Consider the following 18,840-nt stretch of genomic DNA (forward strand, 5'->3'; position numbering starts at 1 on the left):
ATGGACTTTACTAGATTCTCAAATGAGACTGGGACCCCCAAGGGTCAAGCACCCCTAGTCTAGGGGGAAAGGACTCTATTAAGGAACCCAGAGACCCAACTCTGGCTCTAACTGGCCAGTGACAGGCCTCAGTTCCTCATCTGTGAAATGGGTGTGTCCATGAGCCCTCTGGCGTCCCTCTCTACCCAGACCTCTGATGAGTCTATAACCCTCCCTGTATCATGTCCTTCATTAGATGAGGCTTGTCCTGCTGCAGCAAACATCATCTGGGGTCTTACTGTGGGGCAGGCTCCGGCCAGCTGGGGAGTTTCCAAATCCTGCCCCCGCCTGCTTCCAGAATAAGTAGAGATTTCTTCTTTTCTACACGTAAGTCTCATTGTGCCACTGTGTCCATGAATTTTCCACCTCTCTCAAATAACCAAAGCACCCCCAAAGTGCCCAAAGTACTGGAGCTGTGTTTCTGCTCATCTCACCCAGTGGTTAAAGAGCACTGTGGCCCAGCAGCTGGGCTCAGACCGAAATGGTCCGCTCCTTCTGGGAAGACTTGCCTGTAAACGGCAGGGCTGGCCATGAGGCCATCTCACTCGGGCAGCCGAGGGGCTAACGGGGATGTCTGAAGTCTTAACGCCCCGAGAAAGGCAGCCTGAAAAGCGGGCTGAGCATGTACAAGCTGGTGAGCTGAGCTCTCTTGCCTCTGCTGTGAGGCAGAGGCAGATAGCAAGAAGGCAGCTGGTGGGTGGGGTCTGCCCTCACGTCTGGGACTTCAGCAGGACCAGGGCTGGGCTCACACAGGCCCCACGACCCACGGGACAGACCAGACCTCAGAGAGTTCCCAGTCGGCAGTCCTCAGGCCAGATCTGGCTCACAAGCATATCTTGCTTAGCTTTTGTTTTGTTTTGCTTTGTTTTTTAATTGTGGTGAAAACACGCATACTGTGTAATTTACCACCTTACCCATTTTTAAATACCCAGTTCACTGGCATTAAATGCAGTCACAGCTTGTGCAGCCATCACCCCCGTTCATCTCCAGAACTCTTCCATCTTCCCATATGGAAGCTCTGTCCACACACTGACCCCCATCTCCCCTCCCCCAGCCCCTGGCAACCTCCATTCTACTTTCATGTCACTAAGACATTGATGACTCTAGGGACCTCATACGAGTGGAATGACAGAGTTGTTTTCTTTTTGAGACTGGCTTATTTCAATCAGCACAAGGTCCTCAAGTTTCATCCATGTTGTAGCATGTGTCAGAATTTCCTTCCTTTTTAAGACTGAATAATATTCCATTGTGTGGTTGGATCACATTTTGCTGATCCATCCACCTATCAATGAACATTTGGGTTGCTTCCCTCTCTTGGCTGTTGTGAATACTGCTGTGAACATTGAGGTATGAAAACCTAGGTTATATCTGTTAATATGGGAATTAGCAGATGACATTTAAAAGCCAAGAGATTTCTCATAAAAACCTGGATTTCTGGCTTCTCTTGGGAAAACAGTAGATCTGGCAAGTCGGGGTCTCTAGCTTCCTGGCCACACTCAGAGCTGAATGAGGCCCAGTCATTCATTCCTTGCCCCCAGACAGGCACATAGCCCAGGGGACCTCAGGCCCCCACTCCCTCCTGGTCTTCTCCTTGCTCCCCGCCTCATACACCTGGCCTGCCCAGCATCTTTCGGTTATGGATAGAAACACAGGGACCAGACAGACACAGTGACCTGGGCCCAGGGTCTCACAGACAGGCTGGTGATGTGACTGCGGTCATCCAGGAAGGCTTGGACTGCATTCTGGTTCCAGCTCTGCCACTTGCCTCTCCCTTCCACCCCACCGCCAACCATGACCTGGACCGTTCTGAGCCCAAGATTCTTTTTTGAAGGGAAATGGGAGAGAGGGAACCTTCTCCAACAGCTTCACAGAATCGTTGAGACAGACAGAGAAGGGGATGCATGGTGATTAGAACCTGGGGTCAGGATGTGAGGAGCTCATTACACAGCCCAGGTGAGTCAGGCAGCTCAGAGTTTAGAGGTCTGTCTCTTCATCTGCAAAATGGGGAAAGGGGACTAGATTGTTCTGAGAGTTAACCAAGAGGGGGACGGTGAAGCCCCCAGCAGAAGGCTTGGCATGCAGCAGGTGCTTCACACGGGTTCCTCTGGAGCAAGTGAGGGTTGCGTTCAGGGCTGCAAATCCCCTTGGCAGCAGGGCATAACCCGGCAAAAGACATGATGTCCTGATGTTGCGGGGACAGCCTGGCTGAAGAGTCTGGTTTCAGAGTCAGCCTGATTTCAGAGGCCATCCTCCGCCTTTTGCCTTCTGGGGGTCCAGGCAGGTCACCCGTCTCTCTGAGCTGCAGAACCCCGGCTGTCAGATGGGGTGGTATCCTAGTCCTTACCAGCACAAGGTGGGGGGAGAAAGCTAAGGTGCCTGGCACAGCATTGATGCTCAATTGAGTTCAGTTGTCTTCCTTCCCTTCCCAAGCAAAAGTCTCCCTCTGAGGTTCAAAGGATGGCATATTTTCCAAATATTTTCAAAACTAAAAGAGGGAAAAAATGTAGTTTTCAGCTTTCCACTGGAGGCTCCTGGATCCACGTGTTGTTCGGGTTGAGATGTGACCCTCACTGGGGTTCCTTCCTCCATCCAGCCAGGTCTGGGCTTAGAGAAGACACCAGACAGACCCAGTTCTCACAGGGAGGTTTTGTGTCAGTCCATCAGTTAGTCGGTTGGTTACCCCTCATGACATGCCTCTTCTGAGCTGGTTTTTAACGTGAGGCTTCACCCTCCAGGCTCATCTCTGTTTCTGAATGTGCATTGCCCCAGATGGCATTCTTGTCCTGACATAACCCATCACTGGTCTTTCTATCCTAGATGGTACTTCTGTTACTTCAGTCCTTCCCAGAGACCCCGAGGGAGGCCTCTGAGCCACTTGTGGGCCCGTGAGGCCCTCCTGAGTGGAGCAGTCCATCCCGCTGCACCCAGGAAACCCAGGAGGCTAGGTGCAGCCTCGACAGAGCCCCGCCTCTCTACCTTCAGGCTTTGGATGGATGAAATGGGAAGGTAGATGGAAAATGCACTTGTCAACTATTAAGTTCTGCATGAGTATACTGGATTTGACCTTCATGTCCTGGAGAGACAAGAGACCATCTGCTGCAGGAGAGAGATTAGGGTTTAAAACAGAGTCACTGGGCTGGAGTCTGGGCTTTGCAACCTTTTAGCTTTGAGATCATGGAAAAGTCACTTCCTCTCCTCTATTTACTTACTTGTCAAAGGGAGCAATAAAATACCTGCCTTAGCACCTGCTAAGAGTGTTTATAGATACATGGGATGGGAAAGCGCTTTTCAGACTTCAGTGTGGTGCACACGCTTTCATGTCTTTAATTCACATCATTGATCCAATGCACATCCATTATGTATCAATACCTGCTATGTGCTGCTAGGCATAAGGTGATCTGTCTCATGACAGTTTGGAGAAGGTCTCCAGGCTAAGGAAGAAGAGAATTGCTTGTCAGATGGTTGTTCCGCGCATTCATAGATTGTGATTAGCAACAGCCAGCGAGTTGGCATGGCAACATTTCCCCGTGAACTGCTAGGCAGTTTTCTTAAAATAGGTCCACCAGAGGTGTAGCAGCAGAGGAGAGACACAGAGACCATGTGGTCTGATGGCTCTGCAGACCAAGGTGTGCTGGGAGTGGCCATGCCTCTGCCCTTCCCAGGCAGGCCAGTGGTGCAGGAACTGAGATAACAGATCTGGAAGCATCCATTGTTAGAGCTAGAGACTTCAGTATTAACATCTCTGCCTCTCTCCATTTTACAGGTGAGGAAACTGAAGCCCAGAGAGGTTAAGGGACACACTCACAATCACACAGCTTCGTGATGGCAGATGGAACCAAATCTGGTTTTGATATCTTATGCAGGGCTCTCCGGCTGTGCCACAATGCCCCTTCTTCTGATCTGTAATTCTAGATCTGAGTCTGATGCAATCCGTTTTCTAATGATTACAATCCACATGGCATTTTTGTGTGTGTGCTTAGTCTCTCAGTCGTGTCCGACTCTCTGTGACCCCATAGACTGTAACTCGCCAGGCTCCTCTGTCCATGGGGATTCTCCAGGCAAGAATACTGGAGTGGGTTGCCGTGCCCTCCTCCAGGGGATCTTCCCAACCCAGGGAACAAAGCCAGATCACCACACTGCAGGTGTATTCTTTAAGATCTGAGCCACCAGGAAACGCTTATTTGGTCCAAGAATTTTCCCCCATGTTTCTCCCTGGGAAGTCCTGAATCCCAAGATATAATGAAAACTCACCTACTTCTTAGCTACGCTGAGATGATTGCAGCTTAAATCCGCCCCTTCCAAAGCCTCCCTACCCTAGTTTCTCAGTGTGAAAAGGAAGCAGCAAAGCTGATCAAAAGTTTATGAATCATTCTGTGATGAAATTACTGTATGAACTTACTTATCCATCATTGCAGAGGACAGGAAGCCCAAATCCTTTAAAAGATGGGATTCTTTCTGTTTCTGTTACTCAGCGATTTACTGAGTAAACTTTGTAAAAACTTGCGGCTTCTTAACGTTTAGGCTGGTGGGAGCTTCTTTTGAGGGATTCACAGATTTTCTTTTAATTCCAGGGTGAAATTCCAGGTCTGGAATGAGACACTTCTCGAGAATTCAGTCAACGTCGGAGATAGGGTGCTAGACTTTTCTGACATATTTGAAACGTTCAGCCTCTTTTTCTGTATTCAGACAGTGCCTTGAAGTGGGAGGGGCTGGGAGTCAGGGGGTGGGTGCAGTGGGTGTCCTGCCATGCCCTCTTCCTAGGCTACCTGTAGGACGCAACCATTGTCCTCTGCAGTGATGATTCTTCACCTTGGTTGCGTGTTGGACTCACCTGGAGAGCAGTTAGAAACACAACACCCAGTTCCTCTCCAGACCAATTAAATCAGGTCGTCTTGAGCAGGCCCAAGGTAGGGTCTTTAAAGAGCCCCCCAGTGATTCTGACGAGCAGCCAGGGGGAGAACTCTCAAACTATAGCCTTGCTGTCTCTTTTCATTCTCCTATCCACTGTGTTTATTAAGTACCCAGATGCCATTGTAGGTTTCCTTTGTGTCAGACCCATTTTGCTCTTTGCTTAGGAAAACCTGTATTCTCAGAGGTGACAGGAGGAAAGTTCTCATCTTTGGAATATTTTGCATTCCACGAGTTGGCTTGGTAACTTCACCTTTAGGCCCTTTTAAGCTGCTAATGATCCTATGAAATGAAATGCATAGCACACTGTAGCCAACTGTAGCTACACGGCAGCAAAACTGGATGCTGAGTTCTTGGTAGCCGGTCATGGCACAGTTACACAAAGGTTCCGATCACATGACTGAGTGATAAAACAGGCACCTAAAGCAGATTTCTTGGGTAGAGTTGCTTGCATCCCCAAATCTTCCAGAAGCAGATATTCTGAGTCCAGTGTGAAATATAGATTGACCGGTCATGTAAGCAAATAGAAGCAGATTTCTCTTCAGCATTTGCACCAGTGGTCACCTGTGTCCCTACCTGGCTCTGAAATATATTTTTTGGAAATTCTCTGGTACATTTTCTTTTGAAAAGACTCTGATGCTGGGAAAGATTGAAGGCAGGAGGAGAAGGGGACCACAGAAAATGAGATGGTTGAATGGCATCACCGACTCAATGGACATGAGTTTGAGTAAACTCTGGGAGTTGGTGATGGACAGGGAGGCCTGGCTTGCTGCAGTCCATGGGGTCGCAAAGAGTTGGAGACAACTGAGTGAACTGAACTGAACTGATACCTTAAGGAGGCAGAGAAGACGAAACCTCAGGAGTTTGTGGCTGTATTTAGTCCTCTTTCCTGTTTTATGAGAATTTCTAGAAAAATAGAGTGTATGCCTTGAACCTAAAACTGCTTTTAAAATGTCAGTAGGCTTAGGATGGGAGGACTGGCTTTGCTTTATCCCATTTGATTTTCCCCAAATCCTACTCTAGTTTCAGCAAGCACAGCTCCCATCCAAATCTGATGTCTGCATCTTTGGCATAAATGTATTACATGAGTCATAGGAAGACTCACGGGAGAACTGATACCATCAAAATAAGGTTTTCTCTGACAACAATTTTTTTGTTTTTGAAAAACATCACCAGGCGATGCCCAAAGGTAAACTGATGATACCTTTATATGATGGTAGAACAAGGGAAGAGAAAGACAAATGAATGGGCTGAAAACTCAGTATCAACTCTATCAATAGCTTCCTTTTAAAGCAAAAGTAATATGTAAAACACAGTGTTTGCAAATATGACATTGAAAGTGATGGGGACAATAAATCTATGCAGCGATGTTATAACTATTAACTATTAGACTTGGCATCAGGACAAGGACAAGTTCTGCCTCTCACAGGGTTCTATGACCTGCCACCAACTGGTTGTGCAAGCTTTAACAGAATACTTCACCTCTTGCAGTCTCAATGTCCTCCACGGAAACATCAAGGAAGGTGTGGGCCTTAATGAGTTAGTACCAGTTTCCTAAAGCATTCAGCACAGATTAGTGCTCTGTGGATGTTGAGAACCTTCCCTCAACATATTGAACCTAATTCAGATGCATTTCAGTGCAATGGTGGGACATGAACCACCAACCTCAGTTGGGTAACTGAGATGGTCTCCCAGTGTTCAATGCCGCACAACCAATTTTTGCTGGGGAGGCAGGGAAATGACCTGGGTGTCACTGGCAAAGGTGAGGAGCATGGCTTGTCAGTTCATTTTGGCACAACCTCCTCAGTCTTCTCACTCTCCCAGGTTGAATCCTAGGCAGGTATCACATAAAAGCTGTGAAGCACAGACATCATTTTGGAAATTATGTACTTTCCCAGTGGGTCCCAAGTGCACAGGAACTCTACACCTTGTAATTGCATGCATCTGAAAAGACATCTCTATTAATCCACACAGGGTCAGAATTTTGGCAGTCTGTGCTCTCCCCCTCCCCTCGGTTTGAAGCACTGGTTCACAGTAGGGTGGTCTGGCAACACAGGCAGACACCCCACCCCCACTTCCTTTTGGATGTTCTTTGGGACCCTCCTTTGGGTCCTGGAGCAGTGGCTGTCCCCAAACTCCCACCTGCAGTGAAATGGACACAGCGATCCATCCTTGGAGATGCCCATCCGATTTCTGACCAGTTGGGTTTTCAAGATTTGTATTGATTGGTCAATCTTGTGTATAGTAGGCTGGCATTTTCTCTTGTTACCAAGATGTATTTTTCTATGTTAGTCAAATGTATAATTTGTGTAATTTTGTACATTAAAATGTATCCTTTTTCACAATTAAAGTTTTCTTTTTTTCCTTTTTGAATGTTTAACTTACTACCAGTTCATTACAGAGTGCTGTAGACCCTGACACAAAACAGAAAGGCACCAAATCCAAGATTCTTGACTTTTGGTGGGGAATAAACAGTTTGGGGCTTCCCGGGTGGCTCAGTGGTAAAGAATCCGCCTGTCAGGAGGCACGGGTTCAATCCCCAGGTCAGGAAGATCCCCTGGAGGAGGAAATGGCTACCCAATCCAGTATCCTTGTCTGGAGTCCATGAACAGAGGAGCCTGGTGGGCTACAGTTCATAGTTTACTTACTTTACTACTTTTGCTGTAACAAATTGCCATGAACCTGAGCTTAAAACAATACATAGTTATTATCTTACAGTTATGCATGTGAGAAGGCCTAAACGAAACTCACTGGGCTATAAATCAAGGTATTGGCAGAGTTGTGTTCCTTCTGGGGAGTCTAGGGGAGAATTGGCTTCCTTGCCTTTTCTGGATTCTAGAAGCTGCCTGCCTTCTTAGGCTTATGTTCTCCTCCTCTGGCTCAAAGCCAGTAGCAGCCCTGCATCTTCACATCTCACTCTGGCTCTTGGACCTGCTTCTGTTGCCACATCTCCTTCTCTGACCCTCCAGCTTCCTTCCATCTTCCACTTATAAGGACCCTTGTGATTGCATTCGGCCAACTCGGATCATCCAGGATAATCTCTCTACCCCAAGATCCTGAACTTTAGCGTATCTGCAAGGTGCCTTTTGCCATGTAAGGTTACATACATACAGGTTCTGGAGGTGAGGAGGTGGATGTCTTTGGGAAGAGGGGGCATTATTTTGCCTCCCACAATCCCCTATGAGCTGATTTGGAGGCAAGAGAAGAGAACAGACATCTTAGAATCAAACAGGCCTGGATTTGAACTGTATCTCCACTTGCTGGCCATATAACTTGAGGGAGCTTTCTTTACTTCTCTAAACCTTTTCTCTTATTTTCAAAATGAGCACAATAATCTATTATTTGCCTCACAGATTTGCTAAGAGTGTAATTAGGCAGCTAACAATAAACTTCAATTCTATTTTTCTCCATTCTATAATTTATGGGTTTTCTTCAATCCTTTTCTTTTTTTGATATATTTACCAAAAAATCCCTAATGGGGGATATGCCATAGAGCTGAGTAGTGGCTCCCGTCCTCTCTGTTTCCTGTTTGTTCTCTGCCATCACCTGGAAGCCTTCCTAGCCAGACAGGATGAGCTGGAGGCTTTCCTTCACCAGATGTCACAGTTTAATCCACTCATGAGCACCCCTTCTTTGTCTCTGGAAGGCTGAGAGCAGTCAGAGTACAGGATGGGGAAGGTCACAGTCACCCTCTGGACCAGGAGCAGTGTGCTCAGGTTTTCTGGACTTTTCCTCTGTTGGCCTCTGGCAGACATCCCTCCCTTTGGTGTCCCTACATGCTGGTGGGCACATTTCCTAACTTATACCCTGGTTTTGTTTCTGCCTCCCTTCCTCTGTTACACTGGCGTTACTGGTCTTGAGATGAGAAGATGCTGTAGAAAGCACTCAGACAAACCCGAGGTTGAATCCCAGCATGGTCACGTCCTGGAGGTTCACTTGAGCCGTGGGTTTAAGTTTTGTCATCCTCAGCTTCCCCAGCCTGGAAACAGAGGTGATAACACCTGCCAAGGTGGCTGCAGAAAGCAGATGCAATGTGTGGAAATAAACGGTGTGAACACAGACCCTGACATATGGCGGGTTTTCAATAAAAGTCAGATCTCCCTCCTCTAGAAGATGCAGGAGATGAGGAGGAAAATAAAGTCAATAACTCAGTGGGCACCCAAGATGTGTGATGGATGAACGTGGAGTGATCACCTGCCCAAGGTTGCATGGAACACAGGATTCAAACTAAAAAATCTAGCCTCTCCTGCCTACGCCAAGTTCCTGCTTTTCTCTCCCCTCTCCAGTGGGAACTTTTCAGCCAGCTTTCTTGTGGGTAGCAGTAAAGGATACTGGTTGAGATGCAGATTCTGGGACCAGACTACTGTGTTTCAGTCCAGAGTGGGATCATTCACCAGCTGTGACCCTAGACAAGTTACTTACCTCCCTAAGACTCAGTTTTCTCATTTGAAAAAGATGGCTAAAATGGTATGTATCTCAAAGGTCTCTGTGAGCCTTACAAGAGCAATGACATGTAAAGTGCCTGCAATGGTCCTTGGCATGTAGCAAACTCTGTAAGTGGGACTTATTCTTATGTTTTCTAGCTTCTGCACAGAGAAGACTCTTTCTCTCCTCCTTCCATGTCACTCCCTCCTAGTCTTGACAACCACCTGGCCCTTTCTCCCAGTGAAAAGGGTTTACTTGGAAAGTAGTGAGTTCTCCATCAGCAGCAGTATTTAAGCAAAGCCAGAGAGACTGTCTCCTTAAGATGTGAGAGCAGATGCACGCATCCAGCATGAGGACTGACCTCAAAAGTTTCATCTAACTCAGATTCTTGAATTCTCTGTTTCTATGGGTTTGGTTGTGTTTGTTAGTCACACAAAAACCTAGATTCCTTGAGACCCCATGGACTATAGCCAGCTAGGCTCTTCTGTCTATGGAATTCTCCAGGCAAGAATACTGGAGTGGGTTGCCATTTCCTTCTCTAGGGGATCTACTTGACGCAGGGACAAAACCCAGGTCTCCTTCATTGCAGGCAGATTCTTTACTGTCTGAGCCACCAGGAAAGACCTTTCTAAGGGTTTAGTCACCATGAATAGTTTTGGAGCTTTAGAATAAGTCTCCATGTGGTCTCCAACATGAAATTTCCTTGCTTGGAATGTTCTGAAAACAGTATTTCACAGAAACAGGAGCAGGTTTTGTTAAAAATACACTTGCACTGCATCCCGGAGTCTGGGACTCCTAGAACCATTAGGCTGGGTGCTGAAGGGACAGTTCCTAGCCCTGGAAGAGGTAGGGGTGGGGGGTGCAAGAGGAGGCACTCACGCTCCCAGCTGGGTCCCCACCCAGCCTGATATGGCATGTCTGAACTTGCTCGAGGAGCGTGGGTTGGCAGCTGGCAATTCTGCCCATCCAGAAAGAGCAGCTGGGACCACCATGTCCCTGGAGACTCTTAAGACCCTCTGCCTGATAATGATCAGGAAGAAATGAGCCAGGATATCCAGAGAAGGCACATGGCACCTGGCTTTGAAGGGGGTTAGAGGGAAACTGCAGCAGAACGACCCCTGGACCCCATGCCCTTCACCCTGGCTATAATCAGAGGAAGCCTGGGACTACCAGGCTGCAAATTCGTAGCTCAGCAAGGGTGGGCTGCATCCAGGGTCATGGGAGGTGACCCTGGAATGGGGAATATTTGTGTGGGTGACGACAGGAGTGTGTGCAGCGTGTGTGAAATGATCTGTCTCTTTGTGTGTCTTTTTCTGGAGCGTGTTGCTATTTAAGCTCCCGACTACCCATATTTCTGGGTGGATTTCTGTGTGGGCTCCCTGTCGGGGTTCTGTGTGTTGGAGTCACCTTGTGAGTTAGTCTTTGGCATAAGGGCATGGAAAATCTCTTTGTTGTGGGGTTATGGCAGGAGTCAGCCTCGTGTACATGTGTGAGTCACTGGTTCACGTGCAAGAGTGTATTTCTCTTGCCTGTCGGCGTGAATGCGGTCCTAGCACACCCCTCCAGCCCTGCGGTTTCATCCTTCCTGGTGTGCAGCCCTGCCCGGCATATGCTGTGTGTGTGTGTGTGTCTCCTTCCTCTGGAGACTGTCAGCTCCCGGAGGGCAGGACTCCATCTATTCTGTTCACTGTGCTGTTGCCAGTGCCCAAAACGTGCTAGGCACCAGCAGCGCACTCAGTATAATAGCACTGAGTGAATGAATGCAGTATCCAATGTGTGAGCGTCTCTCTGGTTGTGCAATCAATCTCGGTGTGATGCTGTCTGTGCGCTGGGTTGGGTGACTGAGAATTTCTGGCTTGCGTCTATGTGTGTGTGTGTATGTGTGTGAGATTGACTAGGAATATATACAAGCTTGAATGTGTATGCAAAATTACCAATGATGTGCATGAAAGAGACTAAGTGTGTCTGGGGAGCGTGTGTGTAACCGACTCTCGTGTGCGCCGGCATGTTTGTGCATCTCTCACGTGTTTGTGTGGCGTAATTGTCTGCTGTGCTAATACCAACCTACGTGTGCTTGGCAGTGTGTGCGTGCCCGTGGTTCGCACCCCTCGCTCTCCTCGCGCCCTGCGCTCGGCCTAGGGGCGGGGAGTGGGTTGCGGCGAGGGCACTGCGGTTGGGCTGCCCGCCCTCGGCGCTGCGGCGAGGGCACGTCACGGTCCCTCCACGCCCTCGCCGCGGTCCCCGCCTCCCGGTCCTTTGTAGCCGGCCGCGGTGCTCTTCGACAGCCGCCCGGAGGCCCCGCCCCAGCCCCGCCCCGGCCCCGCCCCGGCCCGCCCCTGCCCGGGCCGCAGTCGCGCCTGGGCAGCCGCGGGCCCGCACGGAGCACGGAGCGCGGAGCGCGGCGCACGGCGGTGGCCAGGACCGCGGGCGGGAGGGCGGGTGGGGGCGCGGTCGGGCAGCCGGGCTTGGACCGGTATGGCGGACCGGCGGCGCGCGTGGAACACGGAGGATGACCTGCCCGTGTACCTGGCGCGGCCGGGCAGCGCGGCGCAGACCCCGCGGCAGAAGTACGGCGGCATGTTCGCCGCGGTGGAGGGCGCCTACGAGAATAAGACCATCGACTTCGACGCGTACAGCGTGGGCCGCCGCGGCTCGGCGCGCACGCCGCGCAGTGCTGGCCGGCTTGATGCGGTCGGCCTGCCGGGGCCCGGCGGCAGTGAGGACACGGCCAGCGACGTGAGCGAGCCCTCGGGCTCGGCCGTCAGCTCGCCGGGCGAGCGCGACGACAGACCACCCGCGCTGCGCATCCGCTGCCCCGCGCCCCGCGACCTGCCACTCGGCCGGGACAATGGCCAGGTACCCTCGGGGCGCGCGTGGGCCGGACGGAGGGGGCGGGGTCCTAGGGGCGCGGGGTGGGGGGCCGCCCGGAGACAGTGCCCGGGGGCTGGAGTGCTGGGGGCTGCTGCCCCCGGGCTTGGGAGAGCGCCAAAGGCCCCTCCCCCACTCTGTCGTACAGCATGTTTGGAGAGGTTTGGCCACTCGGTCAGGGTTGGCCAACATAGTCCATGAGACTCCAGAGGGTCTTTCGAGATCCAGTCCCCTGCTCCTCTGCAGAAAGGGAGAGACCGAGGTTCTGAGAAGGGAAGTAAGTTGGCTAAAGCCGCCACATGGTCCCTTAGAGCGCAGAGGATCCTCTGGGGTTAATTTCATCCAAAGGTCCCCATTCTCTGCTTTAAGAAGACGAGTGGCTCTGTTCCGCATTCACCCCTTCATTTGTTCACTCACTCATGAGGAATTATGGAGCACCTCCTATGTCACTAGCGCCGGGAAAGGTTTAATGAAATGCCTTTGGTTACACGGGTTAAAGCTTAAGCCTTTCCTGAGTGCTCCCTCTCTGTTTTCTGGGGGGAAGGATTTGGTTAAAGATTGAGATCGTCGGGCAGATAGACCTGGAAACCGCGAACCTCAATCACCCGACACCTTCAGAGAATGTTTCTGAGTCCCGCACGACGCCAGTGTGCTCGCTTCACAGAGCAAGTTGGAGACAGAGCAGGGATTTGAACCAGGGTCAGTAGACTTGGAGGTTTCTCTCCTCGTGAAAGCGGGGGAAACATCAGAGAGAGGGAACGCCAGGCATTGGGCCCTATGGCTCATCTCCCCTTAGCTGGTGGTCACCAGAGCCACTGGGGGAAGATGGATGGACGATCCAGCTGTGGGATATATGGTCAGGTGCTTGGAGAACAGAAACTGGAGCACCCGACGGCCGGATGCTCGCCTCACCCCAGAACTCCCATGTCTGAGCACTGCCCAGGTCCCAGGCCACTATGGGTGCTGGGGTCCCTGTTTGGCACTCCCGCCTCACCCCAGGCCAGGGTGGGCGCGACAGACTCACTGTGAAAATTAAATCAGTTAATGACGCCAGGTAGCGAGCATTCAATAAATATTCGTCGTGTATTATGAGTTTTATCTTTATTATCATTTTTATGAACCCTTCTCCCCTTAAATGTTATGAGAGGCATACAGTGAGGGAGCCGCAGTTTGATCTGGACAGAAATCTGGGTGGGTGGGGGGGATCTTGGAAGAATGGGGGCTGGGCCGACCTGTGGTTGCTCCGACCCAATAGTGGGTCTCCTCCAGCCCCCATCCCCACACCCCGGGTTTTCTGTCAGGGGAGCTCGGGAACTCTCCGTGGTCCTGAATCTGGCGCCTCGCGGAAGGTCTACAGTGCGCGGGAGTGGGGGCGGGAGGGGGGCAAGGAAGGGAGATGTCGAGAGGGTCCTGTCTCCTTGTCCGTACCCCTTTTCTATCTCTCCCTCCCCACCTCCTTCCCTGCTGTCCGACCTCACTTGCGATCCAGGATTAAGAGCCTGAGAGGGAGGCTTCGGGGGCCGCGGACCTAGAAGCCAGGGCCAATACGGCAGAACCGTGGTTTCCAGTCAGGGCTGTGCGTCCTCTTGAGCCTCAGCTTCTTCATCTGTGAAATGGAGGTGGCATCTCCCAGCCTCCCTCATGGTGTGGTGGAGTTTCAGGGAGGCGAGGGAGCTTTGTGCACAGCCAGGAGCTGTGGAAGAGCGTCCATCAGGAGCCGCGGTCAATGTCACTAACGCCAGCATCGGCCCTGGGCTCGGCCCCGGATGGCTCTGCAGCCGCGCCTCGGCCCTTGGGGACGCTGGTCGCTTCCTCTTCCACTGCTCCTTCCTCTCCCCCTCTAGCCCGCTCCCCTTTCTCCATGGTTTCTGGACAAAGGCAGCGCCTCGGGCGCGCCAAGGACCCCAGAAGCACTCGAGGTTCGGGACCGTGAAGCCAAGGGGCTCGTGGTCTCCCTTGGGGGAGGGTTTTACTCTCCGCGGGCTGAGCGGCTACGGGGTTCGGGTCCCTTAGCCGGCGGGCCTCGCTGCTCCTGCGCGTTGCAGAGGGTACCCGGGCCCTCCCCCCACCCATAAACCTCTTTCCTGGGGGAGGGAGGAGGGGTTTCGGTGGCGCAGGCGCAGCGTCTGCCAAGGCCCAAGGCTGAGCGAATGCGGCGCTTTGTACCCGGGAAGTCCACTCGGAGCTGTGGTCTGTTTGGCCAATAGCGAACCCGCGCCCCTCCCCCGAGTTCTCGACCCCACCCCTGGAGCTACCCTGCCCAGACTGGGCCCTGGGGACTCCCTGGTTTGTGGAGTCTAGCACTTAGCAACGCCGAGGAAGGTAATATAGAGTCGGGGGAGAGGAAGACTCCAATTTCCGGTTAGTAGCAAGAATTTAGGACCCAGCTCAGAGCCGAGGCTGAATGAATGAATGTAGGAGAATGACCTCCAGACTAGATATGCCAGAACCTGGCTTCCAGATACTGCTCTGCTGCAGCTAACATGATTTATATCCGAGAGACATTTTACCTGTGTGTCAGCCTCAATTTCCCACCTGTGAAATGGGAAGCTTATGGCCTAGTGTTCCTGGAATACTAAACTGTTTCTCTTTTGTGAACATCCCATCTTCATTTTAAGGCTCAGACAACTCTGGCCTCCGTCCTGGACTGGAGGACTGGCTCCCAAGTGGTGATGGAGGTAAGGGCTTCAGGCCCTAAACTGAGAGGTGGGGGGTGGGGGTGGGGGTTGGGGGGTGGGGGCTTTAGCAGACCTAGTGCACCCTTCCTCTGGGTGGCAGCTTGACGTATTCAAGATGGGGTCTTTTAACAGAGCCTGTGCGCGAGGTTTGAGTTTTGTAGGCTGAAAGTGACAAGGTCGGCATTTTAATTTGCCTGGAGATTTGGGGCACCTGTTTAGTGTTATGGGGGCTTACTAGGGCTCTCCTTTTTCTTTATTTTGCCAAGTTTATCAAGCCATGCCCAAGCCTGCTCCTCACCTCTCCCCAAAGTATCATCTGGACCTATGGGTGCTGGGGTTAGTGTTCACTCTCCACTGGGAACCGGGACTCCCTTCTCCCCCGCCTGACCCCTAGCCTGCCCCGGAGGGCTGCGGGGATCTTAGTGACAATGGTCTGGCTCTGAAATCAGCAATCATTGTCTGGTAGACAGGCTCTGGGGATGAGCCGGTGGCCCCACTGGCAGGGGGCTGTGTGATGCGAGGGGGTGGGCTGCAGACGGTAGAGCAGGTCAGCCACTAATTAGGGCCTTGTCTCTGGGGGTCCCTGCTTCTGCAGGGAGGTTCCTACTGAGTCCCCGGAGAGACGGGTTCAGTAATTGGGGTGGGAGGGGTGGCAGAGAAAAGCTTCAGGGAAAAGCCATTAGAGATGAGTCTGGTAGAGGAGGTAAGATATTCCGAGAGGGCACAGTTTGAATAAAGGCTTGGACTTGGGGCTGGATATATGCTTGAGCTGTGCATCGAGTGGCGCAGCAGACTTACGGAGGCTGTGGAATGAGAGGTCAAAGGCGGGAGGTTGCTGGACTGTATCCTCAAAACACTCCAGCAGCCGAGCGAGGGGGAGGGGGGTTCTGGGCATCCGGCCCACATTCCCTCCCCCACACAGATGTTCCGGGAGCCCCCCCGGCCCGGCCCCCCTGCGGACCGCACACCTGTGGCGCTGCCGATGGTCTCCGCCTGCGCATCCGAAGTCCATCTCTGGCTTTCAAAAGAGCCTTGAAAAAACCAGACCTACCCAATCGCGAGAGCGAGGCCAGGGCCCAGCCGAGGGCGTGTGCGCGGGGCGGGGGTCGGCGGGGCTGGTTGGTTGGGGGGCGGGGGGCGGAGTGCGGGGAAGGGGGTGATCGGAAGGGAAGCGCTTCCTGGTTCGAGACGAGAGGGGCGAATCGGGCTCGGCTCCGCGCCGCCGGGAGGAGCTGTCTGTTTGCAGCCCCCTCCTCCCGCCCTCGTCCCGCCCTCCTCGCGGAGCCGGGCGGTGCTGGCAGCCGGAGCGGCGGCGGCGGGCGAGCGGGCCGAGCAGCCGCGGGCAGCCGAGCTCCGTGCCTCTCGTCACTGGGCCGGGGCCTTTGTCGCCGCGCCCGCGGGAAGCGGGACCGAAAGACAGCCGCACCGAGCGAAAGCCAGCCCCACAAAGTCCCCCGGCCGGGCCGAGGGCGCAAGAGGTGGGGAGGGGGCCATGTCTTACCAGGGCAAGAAGAGCATCCCACACATCACGGTAAGCCGGGCCCCCGCCCCCCGAGCCCCGCCGGTCTCGGGGCAGCGGGGGACGGTGGGCGCCGCCGAGGATCGGCCAGGGTCCGCAGGGGCGGCGGGCCAGGCTTCCTGCGGCGCGGCGGGTGGGGCGGGGCCGGGCTCGGCTCTGGAGCCCCCTCCTCCCCCCCAGCCTCTGGGGACAATGGGGGGGAGGGGGAGCCCCGCATGGCGGGGCGGGGCTGGAGCCTCGGCCCCTCTCCCCGCGGGCTTGCAGCCGCCTCCCCCGCGGCCACCGCCCCCCGCCCCCTTCGCCACGGGATGTGCCAGAGGATGGCGCGGACTGAGAGGATGCGGAGCTGAACAAAAGAGGGAGGGGCGCGGGGGTCCGAACCCCCTCCTTCCTTGTCCTGGAGCTGAAACTCCAGCGCGGGGATAGAGGGGGGGCTTTGCACCGTCCAGCTCTGGCCTCTCGCAGCAGCGTTCCTTGCCTGCTAAGGAGGGGAAAGGGTCGTCTATTGCCCCCCACTTCCCGCCCAGACCAGTGGAGTGGAAGTCTGGACCTGGAGACAAGCGCCATGATGGAGGAGCCCCTCCCAGTCTTCACGGCAGCTAAAAATAACCTAATGGAGAGACTGGGGCGGGGCGGGGGGACTGTGGCCCTGAAAGGGTTAACACTGGGGGGGGGGTGGTTAGGAATCGCGGTGGGGGCTGAGCCGTCCTCTGGGTCCCAGGGTGTGGCTAGAAACAAAGGATCCCAGGTCTTTCGGCTTTGTCTCAGGGTGGGGAGCTGAGGGCACAGCTGGGCCCGGAGACCTGGCCTCCATCCTCCTTGCTTGCCGGGCCTTAGGGCTGAACCACCCCGTTCCTGAGGGATGTGGACCTCGGGTGCTGGGGAAAACCATGGGCCTTGGGTGGCTAGTATCTAAGCAGCCAGGTAGATGGCCTGCTGGAATTCCATCTCCATGGAATCCTCGAGAAGATGCTTGAGGTTTGAGACAGGAAACCTAGCATCCTCCTTTATCCAGAAGGGATTAAAGCTCAGGGATGGCCCCAAAGCACCTTGGGGAGGGCCACATTGGGTAAGGGGAAAGGAACTGATGTTACCCAGTTATCTGCCCGGTGTATTGTGGATCTTGTTTTATTGAATCTTCTCAGTAAGCCTTCTGAAGGAGGCATTGTCCACCTAAAGCTCTCAGAGGCTGGAGCACTGGGGCACAATTGAGAGGCAGGTTGGGAGGGGGCTGGCCCCCTTGCTTCTCCAGAAGAGCCCTGCCTCCTGCCCAACTCTGGACTGAGTCTTCCCTTAGAAAACTCCTCCTTGGCCCAGTTTCAGGTCTTGTCAGCCGACCTTTGCTGAGTCATATCCAGAGATGTGACCCCTGAAGATGGGGGCCACCAGCCATCCCTAATCCCTGCCCTCTGAGACACAGAAGCATATGCGACCAATCCCTTAATGCTGTAGCTGGCTAAGAATCCACAGGAGGGATGTGGTTGCCTCAGGGCCAAGCAGTGTGGGAGGAACGTGTGGAATATTTGTAGGAGCCAGTCCCAGCTTCTAGACTCTGACACTGCCCTCAGGGGATCTGAGGCAGGAGATAGAGGTGATGCAGTGATTGATGAGTTCGGAGGCGTGGGTACCATTGTAGCTGTGGACCAGAGCAGATCTGTACCCTGTACTGGACCCCCGTTTCCACGAAGGAATTTAGCAAGATGGTCTTTGAGGTGGGTCTATGAGAGCAGTGCTTCTGGAGTTGTATGGCTCTCTACACAACTGCAGTAGTCTCCCTGCCTGCTGGCTGTGGCCCTCTGGAGTGGAGCTGAACTGGCCCGGCTTTTATACCAGATGGATCTGGGTGTTCAGCCCTGCTCTGCCTCCTTTCTGAGCCTTGGGGCTCTGCTATCCAGAGTGTGCCAAGCCCTGGCCATTTCACATGACTCTGGAGCATTCATACAAGAGGACCCTGGCAAAGGGCTTAGTGTTTGGTGGGCACACAGCAAGGGCTTCAGAACTTCTGGCCAATCCTGCTTCTTTAGTCCTTTGTGCAAAGCAGGCAGTCAACCTGTGTGTCAAGGAGAGTCAGAGAGAGTGGCTCTGGCAGCTCCAGTATCGTGGGAGGAGAGATGCTGAAAATGATCCTTAGTTCCTGGAAAAGTGGCCCTTGACAAGGCATTTGTGTTTGATGTAGTCCACATAGTTCACTCCTGGAGTAGGACATGGCAACCCACTCTAGTATTCTTGCCTGGAAAATTCTGTGGACAGAGGAGCCTGGTAGGCTGCAGTCCATGGGGTCACAGAGTCGGACACGACCGAGCCACTGAGCACATAGTCCACTCCAGCTAGAAGGGTGTGTGGTTTAAGAGGAGAAGCCAGAGAGGATGGACTTGGATGGAGCTCCTTTGTAGGGTCCACAGC

General features: G+C 53.2%; 1 protein-coding gene across 2 annotated transcripts in view; it reads left to right on the top strand.

Annotated features, from left to right (window-relative positions):
- The first annotated feature begins 11,847 nt into the window (after nt 1-11,847).
- Nucleotides 11,848-18,840, top strand: part of CRMP1 (collapsin response mediator protein 1) — a 67,058-nt gene continuing 60,065 nt past the window's right edge. Inside the window, exon 1 of one of the 2 annotated variants that reach the window (XM_040238354.1) lies at nt 11,848-12,228. In XM_040238354.1, the coding sequence (XP_040094288.1) occupies nt 11,848-12,228 (381 nt within the window). Of the gene's footprint in view, nt 12,229-16,220; nt 16,450-18,840 lie in introns of those variants that run through there. The other variant, XM_040238356.1, reaches the window with a different exon arrangement.

Source organism: Oryx dammah, unplaced genomic scaffold (assembly GCF_014754425.2).
Source record: "Oryx dammah isolate SB20612 unplaced genomic scaffold, SCBI_Odam_1.1 HiC_scaffold_3, whole genome shotgun sequence".
Taxonomy (NCBI): domain Eukaryota; kingdom Metazoa; phylum Chordata; class Mammalia; order Artiodactyla; family Bovidae; genus Oryx; species Oryx dammah.